The following is a 21065-nucleotide window of genomic DNA, read 5'->3' on the forward strand; positions in this document are numbered from 1 at the left end:
AGGCTTTGCTCTTTAATATAGTAAAATGAAAAATATGGACATTTCTCTGTTTCTAATCCTGTACATTTTGGGATTTTCTTGGCGAATTTTTCATTTCCTCGCACAATAATAAAATCTTAAGGAGGAAAACTTGACCTGTAGTTCTACTTGAACCAACAGTTAAGTAAAACAGATGATCTCTTTCACAGTGTATGGAAAAGTGAATTCAAGGTGATTTTCTTTCCATTGAACTTGCTGATAAATGTCTTTTCGGCACGCATGCTCACCGGTGCAATTGCGTCCAGTACGCTCACTTCCTTCGGGATCATAAAACCCTTCCAAGCATTGGCACGTGTAGGAACCTTCTGTATTCGTACAGTTTGCCTGCTCGTGGCATGTATCCTCTCCTGTCGAACACTCATCGACATCTGCAAAACCAAAACAGCATCATTTTCCATACCAGTGTACGTAAGTCTCATTATTATACATCTACCATCGATATCAATATAATTTTGTGTGCGCTAAACCGTTCGGAACGCCCGTTCCGTAATTTGATGCCCCAGTCACGAATGAAGATATATGATAATAAGGTTATCACGAAAACACTGCAAAGAATGCAATCGGACATTGGCGCCGCACATCGCCCTCCCTCCTCGGGCGATACGCTGCGCCAATGTTCTCGTGTATCCTTTTCAAGAAGTTTGCCCCGTGTAAATTTGGTCAGTTCATACCTTCACAATCTGTCCCGTCTCCTTGGTAACCCGATCTACAGTAACACTCAAAGGTTCCCGGTACATTCACACAATCAGCGTCGTCGTGACAATCATTCGTGTTTTCATCACACTCGTCGATATCATTACACGCGACTACAGGATCTCCTCGGAAACCGTCATTACACGTACACTGATAACTGCCGGGAAGGTTTGTACAGGTAGAGCCATCAACACATTCATTGTCCCCGTTCTGACATTCATCTATGTCTGTGAAACAAAGAATAGTTATCGGTTTGAAGTAAATGCACAGGTCGCACTAGTATCATGAAAGAAAAAAACAAACAAATATACAAGACATGGTTCTCCTTCATTGTTGCTTTCCATTCTTACATACAATGTATATAATCTTGGAGAAAAGAGGCGATTTGAGTGATATGAAAGCAGTGTTATTATTACCATATTCTAAAAAACGAATGCTTAGTTCGAGTGCAAGTATCCTTATCACAATCATTTATTTATGTCGTTCCACCAGCGGTCTGCACTCCGTAAGTTCATGATCAGTAAACACCGGCGCCTTTGTTAGTTGTACATGTTGAAATTGGAAAGTTACGACAGTAAATATGTCCGATCTTGTCAGAAATTTTTATTCGAAAAATCACACGACAAGCATAATGTATGGCAAAGGTGCAACCGCCCAATATAAAATTATTAATATCGGCGTTTATGTGCCATTATCTTGTAAAGCGTAAGTATATTGACCCAGGAGCGTTGCGTGGAGGGCAATATCGTAACTTATCGGGCCATATCGGGGTTTATTGGTGCATGTCTTTGCATAAACTGCTGAAGCTCACAGCAAAACTTAGTTTGCGAGCATCTGCGTATATAGTCCAGTCAAAATAGGGTTAGACCCACCACAAATTGCAACAGAATTTTTTCTTCAGAATGCATTTCAGAGAGGTACCCAGAACAACATATTATAGTGGCGCGGCATAAGCAAAATTTTCATAACAATTGTGCATTTTATGATCAAAGCATGAAATTTGGTATGAATGTAGATTATCATAATATCAATCAATTTGGATACCGAGCCACCACAGATTAAGCCTCGTTCTGGTGTGGCGGCCATTTTTAAATATGGCGACCATCAGTCACTATAAAATCCCTACTTGCTGCTCTACGGATGATTCTGTGGGGAATAGTGGATGTATTTCCATCATAAGTGCCCATTAATATTACTATTTGCATATTTTTATAAGTATAGAGACTTGTTCTGGTGTAGCGGCCATTTTGAAACATAGCAATCTTCAATTACTGTAAAATCCCATAGGTGCTGTTCTACGGATGATTCTGTGGTGAAGAGTGGAGGTATTGTCGTAATAAATGCATATTAAGATTACCATTTGCATTGTTTAATGTTTGATTATTTCATTTTCTATGAAAAGCGAGTTCTCTTAATAAAATTATTGACAATATGGCTGCCACAAGGCCAAAGTGGAAGATTCAAAATTGCCAAATTTAATGTTTTTTTTACGATGAGCAGCTGTTAGCTGTCCTTTGTAAGTAGACTTTCAGAAGGTACCGTTAAGAGTTTTTTATTTTATTTTTATTTGTAATCGTTGATGCACATGTTTCAACCATTTTTAGGGTTGTAGCTGTTGTGTGTGCATTACACGTACGGCACACTCACAAGATTTTGCAAACTATTGGCCTAGATCGGCCCACGGGAATGAAGAGTTTGAGTGTAAGAACAGCGAGTCCATGTTCTGCCAATGGATGGGGGTTCTTGAGTAGAAACGTTGAATATGAGCAATATTTTGGCACTCTAATTATCGTTTCTAAACTTTATAATTAGCCATTGAAGAGTTTTGCAGGGCGTTCTTGCTCAAAAGGCCTAACATGGAAAATTGTGCGGGGAATTTAACCCAATCCTTCACTCTTGTTCATCTACATTCATACATAGGTCTACATACAAAAACATAATAATATTTACTGTATAACATTTTTTTAAGTTTGAACGCTGAAAGCAATAACATTTTGGGGGAAAATCTCTTATATGTCACCATAATTGTCCTCTTAGAGATTATCATGTATACTACAATTAGTGGCGCCATTTAGAATTTGACTACGTGGAGAACACGATCATATTTTATGTTATTTTTGGCTATATATATATTACGTTTTATACATTGACTTTTTATACATTGCTTTTCATAATTCATTTAAGAGACCGATCTTGTATAATTTGATATAAATTTCATGATTTATAAATTAGTTTAAGAGTTATTTCAACGTCACATCAATGGTCTATTGCACGAATATAGATTCATGCTCATCATTACAGCCCTGCGCCCACACAGAACTTGACGGGTGGAAACCGTCGATCTCGCCTGAAACGACGTTCTGCACCCCGTCTATTAGTTATGCATAGTTTACCTTTCTTCTTTAAAGGAAGGTACGCTTGGCACCTTTTGGTCGTCTTCGCAAACGAACGGCTGTTCCAATTATGCGGTTTCCACCCGACTAGAATTTACCAACAGCGCCACTGTCGTATGTTAAAAAATGTGAAAGAGGCTCCCCACCTTACTTTCCAAAATGTTTAATTTGTGTCGAGTTTGTCTTAGATTCGTTTCGGATATGTGTTCCTACATAGCTCTACTGGTCATATTTTGAAGAGTGCCGCAAAATCATAGTATTGCCAACTCTAATGCGTTTTCGTTAAACCTGTCTTCTTGTAGGTCATCTGCTGAGCTCGATTTGTAACATAACATGGCTAATAGGGTAACATTGGAAAGTAATTGTATTCTTCTTTCAGATGACATATTGTAATTTGCAATATCTTCCACAGTTTTTATAAAATATGTCCAAAACTTACCCCATACCCAAACTTTACATTGCAAATTACTGGCACTGCTTATCTCAAATTCTACCAATTTGTACCTAGACATATTACAAAGGGCAATGCTTTGCATGAATATGTTTTATTTGCTACAGGCATACGTCAAAATATGAAAGACTTTTAACAGCAAAACTATTGGGATGCAATGGCTGTTACAGTCATGTTTAAAGGGTACCTTAAAGTCAAAGTAGTTGCGAATATTTGTTAAGCGTGTCTCCTTGTAAGTCATCTGCTTAGCTTATATTTTAATATTTTAACATTAAATGGTTTATGGGATAACATTGGAAAGTAATTTTATTCTTCGTCAGATGACAAATTGTAATATGCAATATCTTCCAATGTTTTTATAAATATGACCAAAAATTAGCCATACTCCAAATTTTATTGAAAATTAATGTCACTGCTTATCTCAAATTCTACAACCCTTTTACCTAGACATATAATAATAGGCACTGCCTTGTATGAAATCTCTTTATTTACTACCGGGACGCGTCATAAATATGAAATAGACTTTTAACAGAAAACATATTAGAATGCAATAGCTGTTATAGCCATGTTTTGAAGGGTATTGTAAAATCATGATTTTGAGACTCTTGTTAAACCAATCTTCTCCTGAGCCAAATCTCTGAGGTTTATGTTTCAATCTTGACTAGAGTGTCACTATTTGTATAAGAAGGAATACATCACATTTGATCAGATAATTGGCCACCCAACACTACCTTCCTTAGGTCTTGGGTGTACGTGTCAAGTGGATAACCAAAATATGATTGGCAATAGTCTAGGATTGTCGTTTAAACTTGTTGTCTCAGCCTATGTAAACACCATGGAGAGGAATAAAATATTCGCCGGTTGACGAGCCATGCAAAAGCAAGCACAGGTCCGGGAATGCCAAGCACGGACATCACTGACAAAAGTGCAGGATGGTGTTTAAGCTTTGCTTTCCCTACCTTTCATGTTTGTTAAAATGAAAGAAAATTGAATAATACAATTTAATGACTATGGTACCATGTTTTTGCATGTGAATAAAAAATTGTGTACTATCAAGTTTAGGAGCAGAATACACGATGCATGAAATATGATCATTGCAGCACCGCGCCCACACAAAAATTGACCGGTTTGGGATTATGGCCCATGGACTAGTTTTTATTGTTCCAAATGTTTTTCCTCAAATATTGGGTTAGTCTGATGTACTTGGCACTTTTCGGGAAACTTGTACCCGGTTGGTCTGAAGGGCTCTTCCAATAATTTTGTATGGCCCTTGTACTTTTGAGGTGTTAAACTTCCTTTTGCCAGTAACAAAGTCTCAGCCACAAACAACATGAAATTCATCAAGAACCTATCATCGCTCAAACTAACAAACACCGAAATAATAGCAGTAGGCAAAGGCCTAAAATTCATTCCGACAGGATTTCAGTAAATATAGTCGTAAAATGAGACTACGCTACATCATGAGACACAAACAATCGCAACAACACCCATTCAAAGAAAAATAAAACTAGACTCCCTGAATAACAGAGAACACAAAACTTGAAGGTTAACTAGAAGCTACTTAACTTGCACTTCTAAAGATATCCTTTCACACAAGGAAACAAAACATTTCTCGTACCCAAAGAATCGACAAACAAGCTTGCAAGCAATAGACACATTACCATAAAACCCAGACACTTTAAGGTCGGGGCATTGTCATTAAAAGATTACAAAATTTTACGTACGCGAATACGAAAGGCAATTCACTCAGCTTTATACACAACTATGTAGACAGTGACGACACAGAACAAATAGCAAACTAAGAAAAGAATCTACACTGCGACTATTGAGAAACCATACGGGTTTCGAAACGCAAGCATCAAAGGGCCACTCAATCAACTTTGAAACACCAGAGGTCCGGCTGCGGCTCGCCATAATCTTTCTGTACACAAACAAAACATTACCGTACACACTAATCCAAACTTCCCAACATATATCCGAAGCGAAACAAATATTTTATTATCATAAAAATCGGATAAGAATAACATCCCAATCTTATTTTCTGTCAAAAGTCTATTTCACATGATAAACATGTCCCTGTAGCAAATAAAACATATATCATACAAAGCATTGCCTTTTTGTATTATGCTGAGGTAAAACATTGGTATAATTTGACATTAGCTGTAATTTGCACGGCAAACTTCGGGGTATCGGGTAAGTTTTGGTTCTACTTCATAAAAAATCTATGGTACATATTGCATATTACATATGTCATTTTTAAAGACAAATAAATTTCCATTCTAATACCCAAAAAGTCAGGTTATGTTAAAAAAAGCTTAGCAGATGACTGACATGTAGTAGTACAACAAGACAAATGCACGTGGGTATGCGCAAATAGTGATTTTGCGGTACTCTTGAAAACAAAACCATGAAAGTTATTGCATGCCTTTTATCTGTTAAAATTTTATTTCGTATTCTACAGATCCTAAGGCTTCTATAAATACAGTTTGATATCCTAGAGGTGCTGTACCCCTCTAGCCCATGGCCTAATATTTCTTGACTGCTGACATAGTGTCGTCCTTTGATAGTATCTAATATTGTACATTTTATGCATATGAATTGTGTTTTTGTCTGTATTTACCCGTTTAACAAGTCAGACGATTAAGAAAAGTTGAAAAAAATTGTAAATTACTCTTCCCATAATTTCTAATTGAAAATATTCAACCCAAAATTACTCAACGCGTTGTGCATTTGACATTTACTAGGTGAGAAATACCTTGTCTGGCGGCCATTTTGAAAAATGGCTGCCATGGCAACGCTTCAACAGATTTTCAGTGGCTCGGTATCTGAATTTGTTCAACTCATAATAAGACACATCTGAGCCAAATTTGGTGCTTTTATCAAAAAATGCACAATGGATTTGCCATGCCGCACCACTATTAAAAGTTTACTCGAATCCACTTGGGGAAATATGTCTGATTTGCATAAATCAAATATGGCGGCCAACCATCTGACAAAATAACATAATTGGCCATATATCACATGTTAGACAAGCTATTTCAGTGATTTCAAAGTCTGACACTAGTAATTTGGCTGAGGGAATCATTTTGGAGGTATAATGTTTCATATAGGCACTTCATTAATTTGCATAATTCCAATATGGCGGCCAACATTCCTGCGGAAGACATTTTCAGTCATATACCACGTATTAAACAAGCTATTTCAGTGATTTTAAAGTTAAAAGTATATTTCTTAGGCATGGACAAACAATTTTCGAGATGCAACGATTTGCATAGGTAATTTTTTAATTTGCATAAATCCAATATGGTGGCCAACATTCCTACAAAGGACATTGTCGGTCATATACCACACATTAAACAAGCTATTTCAGTGATTTTAAACTTTTAATATTTTTCTTGGGTATGAAGAAACATTTTTAGTGGTTCAATTTTACAAAGACCCTTTGATAATTTGCATAAATTAAATATGGCTGCCATATTAATGCCTAATGACTTAAAAGCTTCTAATATAAATAAGGGTTTGGTATAGTTTTTAGCACTAGGAAACTATCAAGAAGAAACTGTTAAGTCCTTGGACATTCATTTTTAAAATTTTGATTTTTCTATATATGACGACTGTTAATGATTGTTAGTCTAAATATAACATTGGATTCATCTGTGTACGGCATTTTCGTAATTTGTATGGGTGTTTAACACTGTACAGTGTCAAAACTTGTAATCTGTAATGTTTACTGTTAAAAAAGACGTGTTCAAAATCTTTAGTTTTTAATTTAGACTGAACCCAGTTCTTATGGATGGGTGCATCTTTATAAGATCCCCTAGATGATAGGCATAAAGTCATCACACACAACAGCAAAAATACAATAAACACAACAAAGCTAAAAAACAGAAAAAATGATATGACCAAAATAAAAAATGCCATTATACACACAAATTGAAACTTAGCACCATTGCAAACAATGTCAGATTCAAAAAAACTTTATGGACACACAAACTCAAAAAAATCTGAAAACTGCATGCTTTAGCAAAGGCTTACGATTAATCAAAACACAGAATCCAACTTTTACACAATACAAACACGTACATCTTGAGTCATTTTTCCAAGTGTCATTTTTCCAGATGTACATGTTTGTATCGTGTAACAGTTGGATTCTGTTGGGCTGATGAGTTGTTAGAATTAATTTTAAGCCTTTGTTAAGCTTGAAATTTTCAATTTTTGTGAGTTCGTGTGTTGATCAAGTTTTAAGAGTCTGACATTGTTTGCATCAGCGCTAAGTTTTAATTTGTCTGTATCGTGGTATGTGTTATTTTGGTCACACTATTTTATTTTTCTGTTTTTTTATTATCTTTGTTGTGTTTATTGTAATTTTGCTGTTATATGTGATGACTTCTTGCCTATCATCTAGGGGGATGTACCAAAGACGCACTCGTCCATAAGGAGGGTGTTCAGTCTAAATTATAAACCAAAGATTTTGTTTACGACTTTTTTAAAACAGTAAACATTAAAGATTACATGTTTTACACTGTAGAGTATAAAACACCTATAAAATAAAAAAAATGCCGTACACAGATAAATCTAATGTTATATTCAGAAAGAGATTATTATTAGATGACTAACAAACATTAACGGTTGTCATATTTAGACAAAAATCAAAAAAATAATTAAAATTTCATGACTTTCTTACATCTCAATAGTCAACGCACATCAACACATAGTAGTTACGTATTTTAATCCGTTTAAAAGTCGTATATGTCAGTCTATCAAATTTGCTTTAAGATTCTTTTCAAAATACAATATATTTTCAGAGTATTTTAACGTATTCAGGTATCACAGACACCTATTAAAATAAACTTTTATTCCTAAATGGATAATTATTGTAAGTAAATTTATAGTATATATTTCCACAGTTTTACAAATAAATGTTCAAGGACTTAAGATGGAGGTGCACGTTTCCAACACAGTTTTTTCCAAAGGAATATTTCTCTTCTAAGATGACAAGGAAACCCATAGAAACTATTTTGTGAAATGTAATATTTCACTTGAAACAAGAGTATATCCTCATTCTAAAATGGCACGGGCTGAAAGACTGGCACTCAAAAAACTGCTTAAAATCATGGTTAGCAAAACAAAAATGCCTCTAATTCAAAATGTAAGAATTTTATTGCAAAACAAAAAAGTTGTTTTGTTATATAGCATTTAAAAAACATAATGTGAAAATTTCAGAAAATTTGACCCAGCCAGACAAGAGTTATATTCTTTGGAAATCTTGAAAATGGGATAAAAGGGAAGCAGAAAATCGGGTGATTTGCATAACTTTGCATAAATTAACCCTTTCTATATCATGCAACTTACGATTGCTTGCCAAGCTAAAAGGTGAACCTAACCAAATTTTAATCTTGGGTAAACAAATTAATCAAATTGTACGAATATTTACAAAAAAATTATTTTGAGCAAAATACGCTGCGTTGGGTGCAGTGCCCTCTTAACAGTTTTTTCTTGATATTCCTGTTGCTAAAAGCTCTACCAAAACCTTATTTATATTAGAAGCTATTTGGGCATTAATTTGGCAGCCATATTTAATTTCTGAAAATTATCAAAGTGTCTTTTACAAACATTGAACCGCAAAAGAAGTTTCTTCATGCTCAAGAAATATATTTAAACTTCAAAATGGCTGAAAGAGATTGTTCAATGACAGAAAATGTCTTTTGTAGGTATATTGGCCGCCCTATTGGATTTATGCAAATTAACGAAGTGCCAAGGCAAATCATTGCACCTAAAAAACATTTGTCTATGCCAAAGAAATATACTTTCAACTTTGAAATCACAGAAATGGCTTGTTTAACCCTTTGACTACTGTAATTTTTTACACCAAAATTTTAATGCAATATTTTACCAATTTCTGTGAACTATTCTGTACGTTTTTTTCATAATTTTGGACCAAATGGATATCATTTTTCATCAGCTACATTTTTATCAAAATTTTGGCAAAAAGCAGAAAAATTGATTGTGGTACATTTTATAAAGTTGACAAAAATAGACTTTGACGCCCAAAGGGTTAATACGTGGTATATGACAGAAAATGTCTTTTGTAGGAATGTTGGCCACCATATTGGATTTATGCAAATTAAAAAATTACCTATGCAAATCGTTGCATCTCGAAAATCGTTTGTCCATGCCTAAGAAATATACTTTTAACTTTAAAAATCACTGAAATAGCTTGTTTAATACGTGGTATATGACCGAAAATGTCTTCTGTAGGAATGTTGGCCGCCATATTTGAATTATGCAAATTAATGAAGTGCCTATATGAAACATCATACCTCCAAAATGATTCCCTGAGCCAAATAACTAGTGTCAGACTTTGAAATCACTGAAATAGCTTGTTTAATATGTGATATATGGCCAAGTATGTTATTTTGTCAGATGGCTGGCAGCCATATTTGATTTATGCAAATTAGACATATTTCCCCAAGGTGGATTCGAGTAAACTTTTAATATGTTGTTCTGGGTACCTCACTAAAATGCATTCTGAAGAAAAAAATTCTGTTGCAATTTGTGGTGGGTTAGGTGCCAAAATCTCGTAGATTGACTGGACTATTTGCCGTATAGGTTAGTCAAGCAGGTGCATAATAATCAATGATAAGCAAATTTTATTTTTCCGTTCGATAGGCGAATCTGAACAGGTAAACTGTTCCATTTGTATTGCGTTCTCACCTGTACAGTTGGAGCCATCGCCTTGATATCCGATGTTACATGTGCAATAGTATGATCCGTCCGTATTGGTGCAATGTGCATCGTCATGGCACACGGGCTCACCAGATCTGCACTCATCAATGTCTGCGAAAAAATAATAGCAAGTGTCATATAATGACATTAATTCGAGACTTGTGTTGATAGTCTAATCAAGCATGAGATCATGCTTCGCATACGAAGGGCACAACAAGCACTTGAGACTTACCTAAACATGTTCTACCATCTCCCGTGTACCCATCCTTGCAGGTACAGACATATGATCCTTCTGTATCCTCACATTCAGCGTTGTCTTCATCGCAGTCATTGCTTCCCGTTTCACACTCATCGATGTCTGTAAATCGCGATGCAAACAGTATCAAACACCGGTTCAGATAGTCATATTATAGTAATTTTCAAACAGAAAAATTACGATTATTATGTCATAAGAGCGGAATCTACCAAATGCGCTTCTTGATCGTTGTGTAGGTACGAAATATTGTTCTTTTTGCGGAAACTGCCAAATTACCTAACCTGATGAATAACCAGACAAGTCAGTGCATGATTTCCTCACGGATATTGGCTATTCATGACAGAAATTACATATTCATCAGAACACACAAACATAATGCCGGTAAAACACTTAAGTTTGCATAAAGAAATACACTTATTAATGATGTACCCTAATATGATGTAATACCTACTTTCACATAAATCGCCATTCCTTTGATATCCCGCGTTGCAAGAACAGTCATAGGATCCAAAGTAGTTCGAACATTGGGAGTTGTCTGGACATGAGTCAGGTCTACTACATTCATCGTCATCTGAAAATAGTGGCATTTACAAGTCACGTGATTTTTATTTCTTGTAAGAAACCATCCTCTTACACCTTTAAATTTCATGTTCCCTAGGATGTGTTCATGTTTGCTTTTTGTTTTTGTGATACATACGCAACAAAGAGCGGGGATACTCACGAGTTGGGGTCGTCAACCTGCTGAACTGATGCAAGAGGTGCCGAGGAGGCAACGTCAAGTTCGAAATGTATTCAGTGGAACAAATTGATGTTTAAATTGCTGACGAAGACACTTTTTTATGTTCGGCGTAAGCTTGGCTATTTTGTACTGAGCTTGTGAGTACTATCGCTAACCTTTATTTCAACTTCGCAGATTATTTCGATTTATACTCAATGCGCAAACATTGTCAACAAAGTAGTGGCCACAAGCATTATGGACGGTGAGTTAGTGTTCTCGGCTCAGAGACGACGGTTACACGCTGAATGTCAGAAAGACCTCACTGTTAAGGTGCTTATCAAATGTTCTGCAACTCACCTTCACAAAAGATTCCGTCCCCTACAAATCCTTCTTGACAATTACATCTGTAAGAGCCGGCCGTGTTTTCGCAATCCGCATATTTATCACAGACATTCAAATCATCATCGTCACATTCGTTTATATCTGAAAGTACAGAAAGTATTTGCAACGAGTCATTGAAAATCGAGGCATCCTTGTCTAAAGACTATGCTTGTCTTGTAACTTAAAACTAAACAGTGTTTCTTCGGTCGTCGGCAAATTCGGATATCAGCAAAAAGGACTGCGCAATTTTCAAGAGGTTTGCATCGTTTGATATAAAACATGAATATGAAAAAAATCGTGATTCGTCACTCTCACGGTCATGTGCCCTTTCTCTACAGTGATTTAAACTATTCAATTCACGTTGCCACACTATACCGTTTGCATGCAGGGCGTATGATTCACTACCGTGTTAAGTCATTTGCTTTTTAATCTCCTTCATTTTTGCTATTCATGTAGCAGTACAACACTTGAAATAGAGAAGGCAGGGATCGCATTCTACAATTCCTAATCATTGCAACGAATACTGTGACTCTGGTTCTGAATTTACTAGGAGCATATCGCGTGAGCTGTTTAGTGAATCCAAGAAAACTACCAATTACTAACCTTCACAATCATTACCACTGCGTTCATAACCGGTTAAACAGATGCATTCGTAGCTCCCGACTTCGTTGTTACACACTTCTAACTCAGTGCAGTCGTTCAAATTGTCGTCTAAACACTCATTAACATCTATGAATAGGACAACAACGATATAAACAGATTATTGGGCTGAAGACAGTGATGAAAAGTAAGAATGATGAAAAAGCTGAAGTAAATATGTACATAAAAATTCTAAGAATATCGGAGATATTGTCACGTAGCAGAGAGGGGCAAAGGGCCGTCTGATACGTCAACATGTTCAAAGTCACCCTCCTTTACAATTCATATAGTGAGTAATAATCTTATTTTTAAAAAGTGTATAGGCAAAGGGTGATCTTCAGTGTGTGTGTGTGTGTGTGTGTGTGTGTGTGTGTGTGTTGTGAACATACATCCTCACAATATTAAAAGGAAGCAACTAAATGCCTGCTACATGAACAAGTCAAAGACATTCTCCTGTTAAAAAGTTTCAAAATCAAAGTGGAAAAGCAAATCACGCTAAAGCACCGACCTTGACATGACCTTTGATCTGAAGCGAGGTCATAGCCATCTTCGCATGTACAGTTGTAACTACCGGGAGTGTTTGTACAGTCTTGTTCACACGCATGGATTCCTTCGTCACATTCATCGATATCTGTGGAGTGGAAAGAATGACATTGTCTAGAATAAAAACATCCTGTCAAGGAATAATCATTAATAAAGTTACGAAGTTGTCCACCAGTTGTGTTGAGCTCTACTCCTGAAATATAGCTCTCACTTTGTTTTATTTTATTAACTTCTTGTCAAGTTGTGAGTTTTTATTGAACTCATTTGCATTTCTTTCTGGTCGCACAGAAAATGTGCGAACGTTAAATATTTGTTCCTCTGTTACCTCCGTTTGGAAATGCAATAAAGATATATTGTAAAACTAAGCCGGATGCACGAGGAAATCGTCTTACCTTCACAATACGTGTCGTTGTGTTCTTCGTAACCCGAATTACAGCGACAGACGTCGTCGTTGCCATCGTTGTAGCAGACACCATTAAAGCATTCTAAATTTGTACAATCCACCGATGCTAGGCACGACAAAAGAAAATCAAGAGTGGTTATTTAGGAAACCAAAGTTACAGTTTGGGTGCGTATGCATAATTATTTCAATGACAATCGCCCATTATTACTCACTGCATCTTATCCTTGACAAAATCATATTAGTCCGGGAACAATCACCAGCTTTGCAACGTGTTATTGATACATGCCATCGATAAAACTGTATGTCATTTACCTTTGCATCCGCAGCCATCGTCTTCAAGCTCGAAACCTTCGGTGCAGTTACAGGTGTAACCACTGGCGTCACTTTCGTCCGGAACGAGGTTGATGCACTCCTGGACGCAGCAGTCTAAATTCAGTGAACACTCATCGATGTCTGCAACGTCAAAGGTACTAGAGGGTCAATGTTTCATGTCTACTCTTAAGCAATCCGTGAAAAAATATTTGACATTTTTCGACCAATGTAATGCGAACCTTGATAAATCATTGTAACGGAAACAATATCGGCCATACTCGTAAGGTCAAGGTGAACGTCAAAACCTATCACGAAAAATTTTCATACGAATAATCTTTTGCATGTAATATTTGACTTATGAGAGTCACACATTTGTGTATACACGGTTGGAAAATTTATTCACCGTTACAATCGAGTCCGTTGGGTCCTAATTGGAATCCATCGTAACATGAACAAGTGTAACCCGGGACGTCGTTCTCACAAAGGTGTTCGCATCCATCGGAGCCTTCAGCACACTCGTCAATGTCTGTTGAAAGAGAACATTCGAACTTAGGATTTATTATGGAGAGCTGAGTATGAAATGTCAAGATATGAACACAAAAGTTATAGTTTGCGAAAAAGTTATGGTAAGTATAGTAAAGTGGCGTTTAAGAACATAAAGCACGAAAATATTAAACATTACAGCTGTAGTACCTGAAAATGTTAAAATACGTATCATGCATACAGAAATATATGTAAGGCCGAAAAAATTGTTTCTGGTCCTTGACATTCAGCAAAAGTGATGCGGCGACGCGGTTTTCTCTTTTCTTCTTCTGTTTTATTCCTAACAATGCTGGTTTGGTACTATTGATGCAACAGTTATTGTCTTTTATCACTGGCTGCATAATACTTCTGTTTTCTTTTTAGCATTTTTGGACATGCAAACAGGCATATCAAGGATAGTTGTACTGATGAGTTTGTAACCTCCCCCCCCCCAAAAAAAAAGGAAAAGCCATAACGCGCAGGTTCTGAAATGATGCGCGCGGTGACCAGAAACGACCTTTCTTGCCTAATTGTTCCTTTATTCCCAGTTAAAGCCCCAATAGATGCTAATTTTATGCATTATTTTCATGATTTTATTTTCGAACCAGAGTTGGTTCGTTTAAATTTACTCGCTGAAGGACGTGTATTGAAGTATCACTGCTCGCTGATTTGGACCATGCCTACACGTTTTAACAGGTTTAATAATAAATGGGTGCCGCACCCATAAAATGGCGCCCCACGGGAAAATACAAAAAACAGTATTTTCCTGCACATATACATCGTGATCATAACAGAAACAAGTATGATGCCTTTTGCTTGAATGCATCACACGGTGGCTAACAATTTGTTTGTTGTAAGCTTTATTTTCTCTGTCACATGACAAATTACGGGAAATCTAAAATGACGTTTAAACCTTTGAATTTACATGCCACTCACGACAACATGGCAGCATTATACAATTTTTTAGTCTCTAATGGGTCTTATTCTAACAAACATCTTGGAAAACTAAGGATATTTTTAGATCGGTTTATTAAACATTTGCAGCTATTGGGGCTTTAAGCATACTTGTCTTCTATCCAATTTACACGAAATAATCATGTTTCAGGAATACTGACGTGAAATACGAATTTACAGAGAAGACAAAACTGATGTATGATGTTTATCCCACCTTCGCAATATGTAACGCCATCACCCTGATAACCACTTCGACATTCACATCTGTAACTGCCAATCTCGTTGTGACAGACACCCACATCGTCAAGACAATCATGCAGAGCGTCGTCTTGGCATTCATTGATGTCTTGCGGAGTAAAAATATAACGGGTTAATACATTGTATAGACATGTGGGGAGAAATACCCTGAATGTACGTTTGATACTAATGTTTGACCATTCATGTACACTTGGCAGATTCGAGAAAGTAGGACCATTTATGTATAGAAATGATCCAATGATGAAGATCTTTCACAATGGAGATGAAATCGATTCTAACCACCCTAGGACATTTTATGTGACAAAAATTATACGCAATACAACAGAAATGAGAAGACTCACCTGTGCATATCAATCCATTTCCAGTGAAGCCGCTATTACACTCGCAAAGATACGAACCGTGAGTGTTTGTACAATTGGCATACTCATTGCAGCTGTGGGTATTGTCTGTACATTCGTCAATATCTGCGGCAAAGCAAAATACACAAACATCAAACGAATTACCTACTTGTCCGATACGCCATACATGATAAACTTGTCGTCATCGTTTGTAGTGTTTCGATTTGCCATTGACTCTAGCACGTTAAAAATACAGTGTGACAATCTTTCCACTTCAAATCATAGACAGTTGAGGGGAAGATATGCCTTCCCTTCTCTACTAGTACTGTCTATGTTCAAATGCATAATTCCAAATTTCTTATCATTCGTCGCTTTGCACAATCAGATAGAATGTTCCTCGGGGACCGATATTCGGACTCTCAAACTTTCAAAATACATTTTTGGTCTTCTACATCTGGGGCTGTTTTTGAAGCTCATGGGGTAATTAAAGTTTTTTCCTACTTAAACGATCGAGAATTTAATTTTTCCCATAGAGTTAACACAGGGTAGTACAGTGACCCCGGGATTTTATCCGTGATTTTGAAAGAAATGGTTTAGAGATTGAGCACAGTCTGAAAAGTTTTGAGCAAAAGTTTAAGTCATTCATTTCGAGATGAGTAGTACTGCCTGAACAGAACGGATTCCCATCGGAAATCTTCACGTCATGTTATTTAACTTACCTTCACAATCGCGGCCACTACCCGTAAATCCAGTTTTACAAGTACAGTCGTATGATCCTGGTAGATTGATACAGTCTGCGTCTTCATGGCAATTGTGCTCACCAGTTGCACATTCATCAGTATCTGCGAGAAGAAAAAAATAGGAGACATTGGTCGAACTGTACGACATTATTCAGATACATGCTGTTACTCTATTACGACTAGCACTCGAGCACTTAAACTTGAATATTTGTAATGAAAAACGAATAACAATAATTGATAACAAAATCAATCACTATGGTGGTATTTCTCATCCGCCCTGTACTATTTAGCCATCAATTTACCGCATGAAGTCACCTGTCTCGTTGCTTGCAACTTTTTCCAGTAGCCTTTGGACTATTAACGGATAAACTCCGTACAGTGTTTATTGCACTACTGACCTACACAATCGTATCCATTTCCTACGTAGCCATCTTCACACGCACACGTGTAACTTCCGACAGTGTTGGAACAGATTGCGTCTCTGTGACAGTCGTTTGGATAATCATCCTGGCACTCGTCCACATCCTCACACGTCCTTCCGTCTCCGTCGTATCCATCGATACAAGTACACCTGTACGATCCGATAGTATTGGTACAGTCAGCCAGTGTCTCGTGGCAGTCGTCAAGACGCCGACTGCATTCATCGATATCTAAATAAAAGGGAAACATAGCAGTTATTATCATCGGAACGTAAAAGAATATTAAACTCAACATTTAGTTAACTTTTCCAAACGAAACCTGGCGTAAATACACACTTGCATTACGTCACTGTACAGTGATGGCAGATTTACATACTTTTTTTATTCGTTTATCATTTTAACACTAAGTAACTTGCCTTGCATAGCTTTACACAGTAAATGCCACTCTTGACACTTTAAAGAAGAACATCAACACTTTTCTGTTCAGTAGAGCATACTGAACAACTCTATCTGTAAAGAGCCAATGAACACTACTGACGCTTTTTGGATTTTGACACTATAGAAATCCATTTGATTGATTGATTGATTGATTGATTGATTGATTGATTGATTGATTGATTGATTGAATGATTGATTGATTGATTGATTGATTGATTGATTGATTGATTGATTGATTGATTGATTGATTGATTGATTGATTGAATGATTGATTGATTGATTGATTGATTGTCTTTGCCTTTATCAATGGCCACTACGCAATTTTTCTGCTATGACTCACAGTACAGGGGCACATACACACATTTTTCTGGTGCCCAATGTAAACAAAGACTAAAAAGCATCAGAATATTATGGTTATATTTAAGTATCAACTTTAAGGAGAAAATTTAGAAAAAAATATCTAATATTTAATGAATTACGTGGGGAACTTTTTGCAATTGTTCAGGATGGTAGCTGAAAAACAACAGCATGGAGGAAAATCTTGTATTTGTCACTGTTTACAGGTACAATCTTACCTGAACACTGCCCTCTACGACCATTGCCTTCAAAGCCATCATTACACGTACACGTAAATGACCCTATAGTGTCTTCACAAATGGCGTTGGAATCACATGGGTTCTCCACTTCACACTCGTCGATGTCTGTGTAGTAAAGCAGTTGATATCCACTGTATACAGATTGCACAGATGACATTTGCGCGATTTGATGCCCAGACAGATAAACTTTCTTTTCACAATACAAGTGTTGAAGGTACAGGGTATATTTTGACGCTGTTGAGTCGGTAACAGCCTTTTGTTTGGGCTTATTTCTTCAAAATTTAAACCTGCTGCACCGAACGAGAGGGCGTCTCAGCCCCGGTGACGAGCAAGAGAGCCGATTTCTGAACAGGATACAACCCATGATCACGCGCATTGGCCGGCAACTTTTTTTCTAGGAAATATCTCGGTATTTCTCGTTTTGGCATTTTAATCAATGTGAAGCAAAATGTTCATTCGTTTGAAATATGTTTACAATAACGCCTTTATATTGTAAAACGCCGATGAACAACAGTGTCCTTGCACGAAAAAAATCTCTAGCAGAAAACACGTTTTTACAGTAAGTCCAGTGTTTTCCCGGTGAATAATTTGGCTTTTACCCCGTGTCTAAACTCAGATAATTTACAATTACATTATACCAGTATATTGATGGCGAAAATACAGCAATTTGATTCGTCAAGAACTTGAAATGAAAATAACTGTGAAGCATTCGCAATACAGCACAGTTTGAATAGGCCGTCGCAAACTCTCTGGGAGAAAAACCCTATTTCTTTGATTTTTTTCTGTTCCAGGCCAGAATTCCAATAATTATAAGGTGTACAACAGCAGGAAACCCCCTAAGCGACGGGCACTCGGCTGTGACCGGGTACCTATGTACCTCAGTGCTCGTGAATATATGAACTGGTCAATATTTCGTGGTATCACCCCTCGTTTGGGAAGTTTCTCACTCTCACTTTACAGTAATAATGTACTCACTTTCACAGTTTATTCCGTCTCCACTGAAACCAGCATTACATGAACAATCGTAACTCCCCTCTGTATTTGTACATGTTGCGTGTTCATGGCATTCGTCAATACCTCTGTCACATTCATCAATGTCTGAAATATGAGCGAGTCGAAAAAGATTTTTCGTCGTTCGGGGGAGAGAGAGAGAGAGAGAGAGAGAGAGAGAGAGAGAGAGAGAGAGAGAGAGAGAGAGAGAGACTCAACACGGTGAACGTATGGCGAACAAAAAGAAGACTTTCATATTGATTTTATTGGCAAAATCACGTCCTCTTCAAACAATAACGACAAACAAACAGTCTCGGACAATACAGTAAATATCTTATTGTATCTGTGGTCTCTCTCATGATGACTCTGGCCATTTCATTAGAGAGGGTATAAGGAACGTAGACAGTGAAACAGGCAACACGCGGAAGAGGGTCGCATTCACTCACCAACACATGTTTTACCGTCTGGTTGCATCTCATAGCCACTGTAGCAGCTGCAGGTGTAACTCCCGATTGTATTTTCACATTCTTGGTTGCAAAAAGTCAAGTTGTAAAAATCTCGCCCGGCCGCACATTCATCGAAGTCTGTAAGGAAATAATAGGCTTTCAATTAGATTCTAATATGTTTGTAGTAACACCGACCCGAATGAGATGTCTTTCTAGCAGGCTTTAAATTATCTTCTGATCGATACCTTGAAAGTTACTAAATGGTTTGAGGTCACGTGATCTTATTTTCCAGCGCACCACAAATGTAACAGAAATTGTAAAATGAGGCATTTTATAGTATTCTTGTGTTACCTTGAACATGGAAATGGTATTACATTATATCAGCGTATCAGTTACGCTAAGGCGTCGTTCTGACTGGCCCTTGAACTAGCAAAAAAAAACCAAATGCGGAAACAGGGAGCATTTAGATAGCAGGGGAAATCGGTGTTAGAACTAGTTCAATGATTAAACACATGGAGATAGTTATAAGAGTATAGCAAATGTTCCGAATTTTGCTCTTAGAATCGTCGTATAAGAGCGTTTGACTTGCCATCTGCCAAATCAGCGTTGTAACTTTTTGTCGTCTGCGTCGCTTCCTCTGCCATATAGCGCTGTTCGCGGGTACAGATGACGACACTACAACCCTTTTCAGAATTAGAGCGCGAAGCCACTGCCGTGAACTGCAATAAAACTGCTCACACTAATTAGTTTCAGCTATAGCCAGCTGGCAAAGTCGACTACATTGTATGTCCCATGCAGACAATTTGTCTGGGAAAGTTGAAATAAAAAAGATTTGTACATGGACCAGTGCATGGTAATGTTACATTGTATCTTAATCTTGAACACAGGGTGCCAATCGTAAACTCTCATTTACAACTCGAGCCTCAGACAGAGCTAGTTTTGCCTTTGTACAAGCAGACTTTTTGGTCTTTATCAAGTAGCCTTGTTCAACACCAAAGTGGCCACGGCTACAGCTGAAACTAATTAGTGTAAGCAGTTTTATTGCAGTTCACTGCAGTGGCTTCGCGCTCTAATTCTGAAAAGGGTTGTATATCTACATGTAAATTGTACACGCTACAAGTGGACAAATTTTGTCAGTGTTGCATTCGCGGCAGTTGTTACACCTAGCTTGTCGTCTACACCGTAAATATGTCTTCTATAGTATACAAGTGATATTCATCGTTACACTTGCAGTTGACTGTTAAGTTATCTTTTGATACAATATAATCACGACAATCCCCCTTTACAAGCTGGTAAACACTCGATTTTGGGTACAATACGCTCCAGTATTTGCTAAGATCTCGTGCCATGTCGCGCATTGTACACAAAGCTCGTGTACACCCCCGCTTTGGGCGGGGGTTGTTACTTAAATTTGTGATACATCTTAAGGATATTATTAAAAGTTATAACCAAAAATAATCCCAATTAGACCCAAACTATGTATGTACGCCGGAATCTAAATATCATCAACTTCATGACGGCCATGTCGAGATGTCTAAAAATATTAATCAAAATCGCTCAATATGCAAACAGACGCTTATTATGCAAGCCTTGCCATCAAACTCCTTTTTCAGTTCCTTGCTATAAATCCCCTTTTCAGGTCCGCACACTGAGTTACTACAGCACTACCCCAAACTGTATGCAGTTGAATATCGCAACGAGTAACTGTTGTTTTGGGGAATTTTGTTCACAGACACGGGGGACGCATTTATACGCTGTCAATGGTATGAAATCAGCTCACGAGTGTGAACGCGGGAGCTAAAGAAAAACT

At 37.2% G+C, this 21065-nt stretch overlaps 1 protein-coding gene across 1 annotated transcript in view; it reads right to left on the reverse strand.

Moving 5' to 3' along the window:
* The window catches only part of LOC139116914 (fibrillin-2-like), a 62052-nt gene that overhangs the window by 17555 nt on the left and 23432 nt on the right, over window positions 1-21065 (reverse strand). The window contains exons 30-47 of the mRNA XM_070679641.1: window positions 19256-19393; window positions 18795-18917; window positions 17799-17924; window positions 16765-17016; window positions 16346-16468; window positions 15630-15752; window positions 15245-15376; window positions 13958-14080; window positions 13555-13695; window positions 13232-13348; window positions 12805-12927; window positions 12261-12386; window positions 11634-11759; window positions 11010-11129; window positions 10535-10660; window positions 10291-10413; window positions 711-959; window positions 267-407 (exon numbers count right to left, since the gene is read on the reverse strand). Coding sequence (XP_070535742.1) covers window positions 267-407; window positions 711-959; window positions 10291-10413; window positions 10535-10660; window positions 11010-11129; window positions 11634-11759; window positions 12261-12386; window positions 12805-12927; window positions 13232-13348; window positions 13555-13695; window positions 13958-14080; window positions 15245-15376; window positions 15630-15752; window positions 16346-16468; window positions 16765-17016; window positions 17799-17924; window positions 18795-18917; window positions 19256-19393 — 2532 coding nt within the window. The remainder of the gene's footprint in view (window positions 1-266; window positions 408-710; window positions 960-10290; window positions 10414-10534; window positions 10661-11009; window positions 11130-11633; window positions 11760-12260; window positions 12387-12804; window positions 12928-13231; window positions 13349-13554; window positions 13696-13957; window positions 14081-15244; window positions 15377-15629; window positions 15753-16345; window positions 16469-16764; window positions 17017-17798; window positions 17925-18794; window positions 18918-19255; window positions 19394-21065) is intronic.

The sequence above is a fragment of the Ptychodera flava genome, chromosome 18 (genome assembly GCF_041260155.1).
Source record: "Ptychodera flava strain L36383 chromosome 18, AS_Pfla_20210202, whole genome shotgun sequence".
In the NCBI taxonomy this organism is placed as follows: Eukaryota; Metazoa; Hemichordata; class Enteropneusta; family Ptychoderidae; genus Ptychodera; species Ptychodera flava.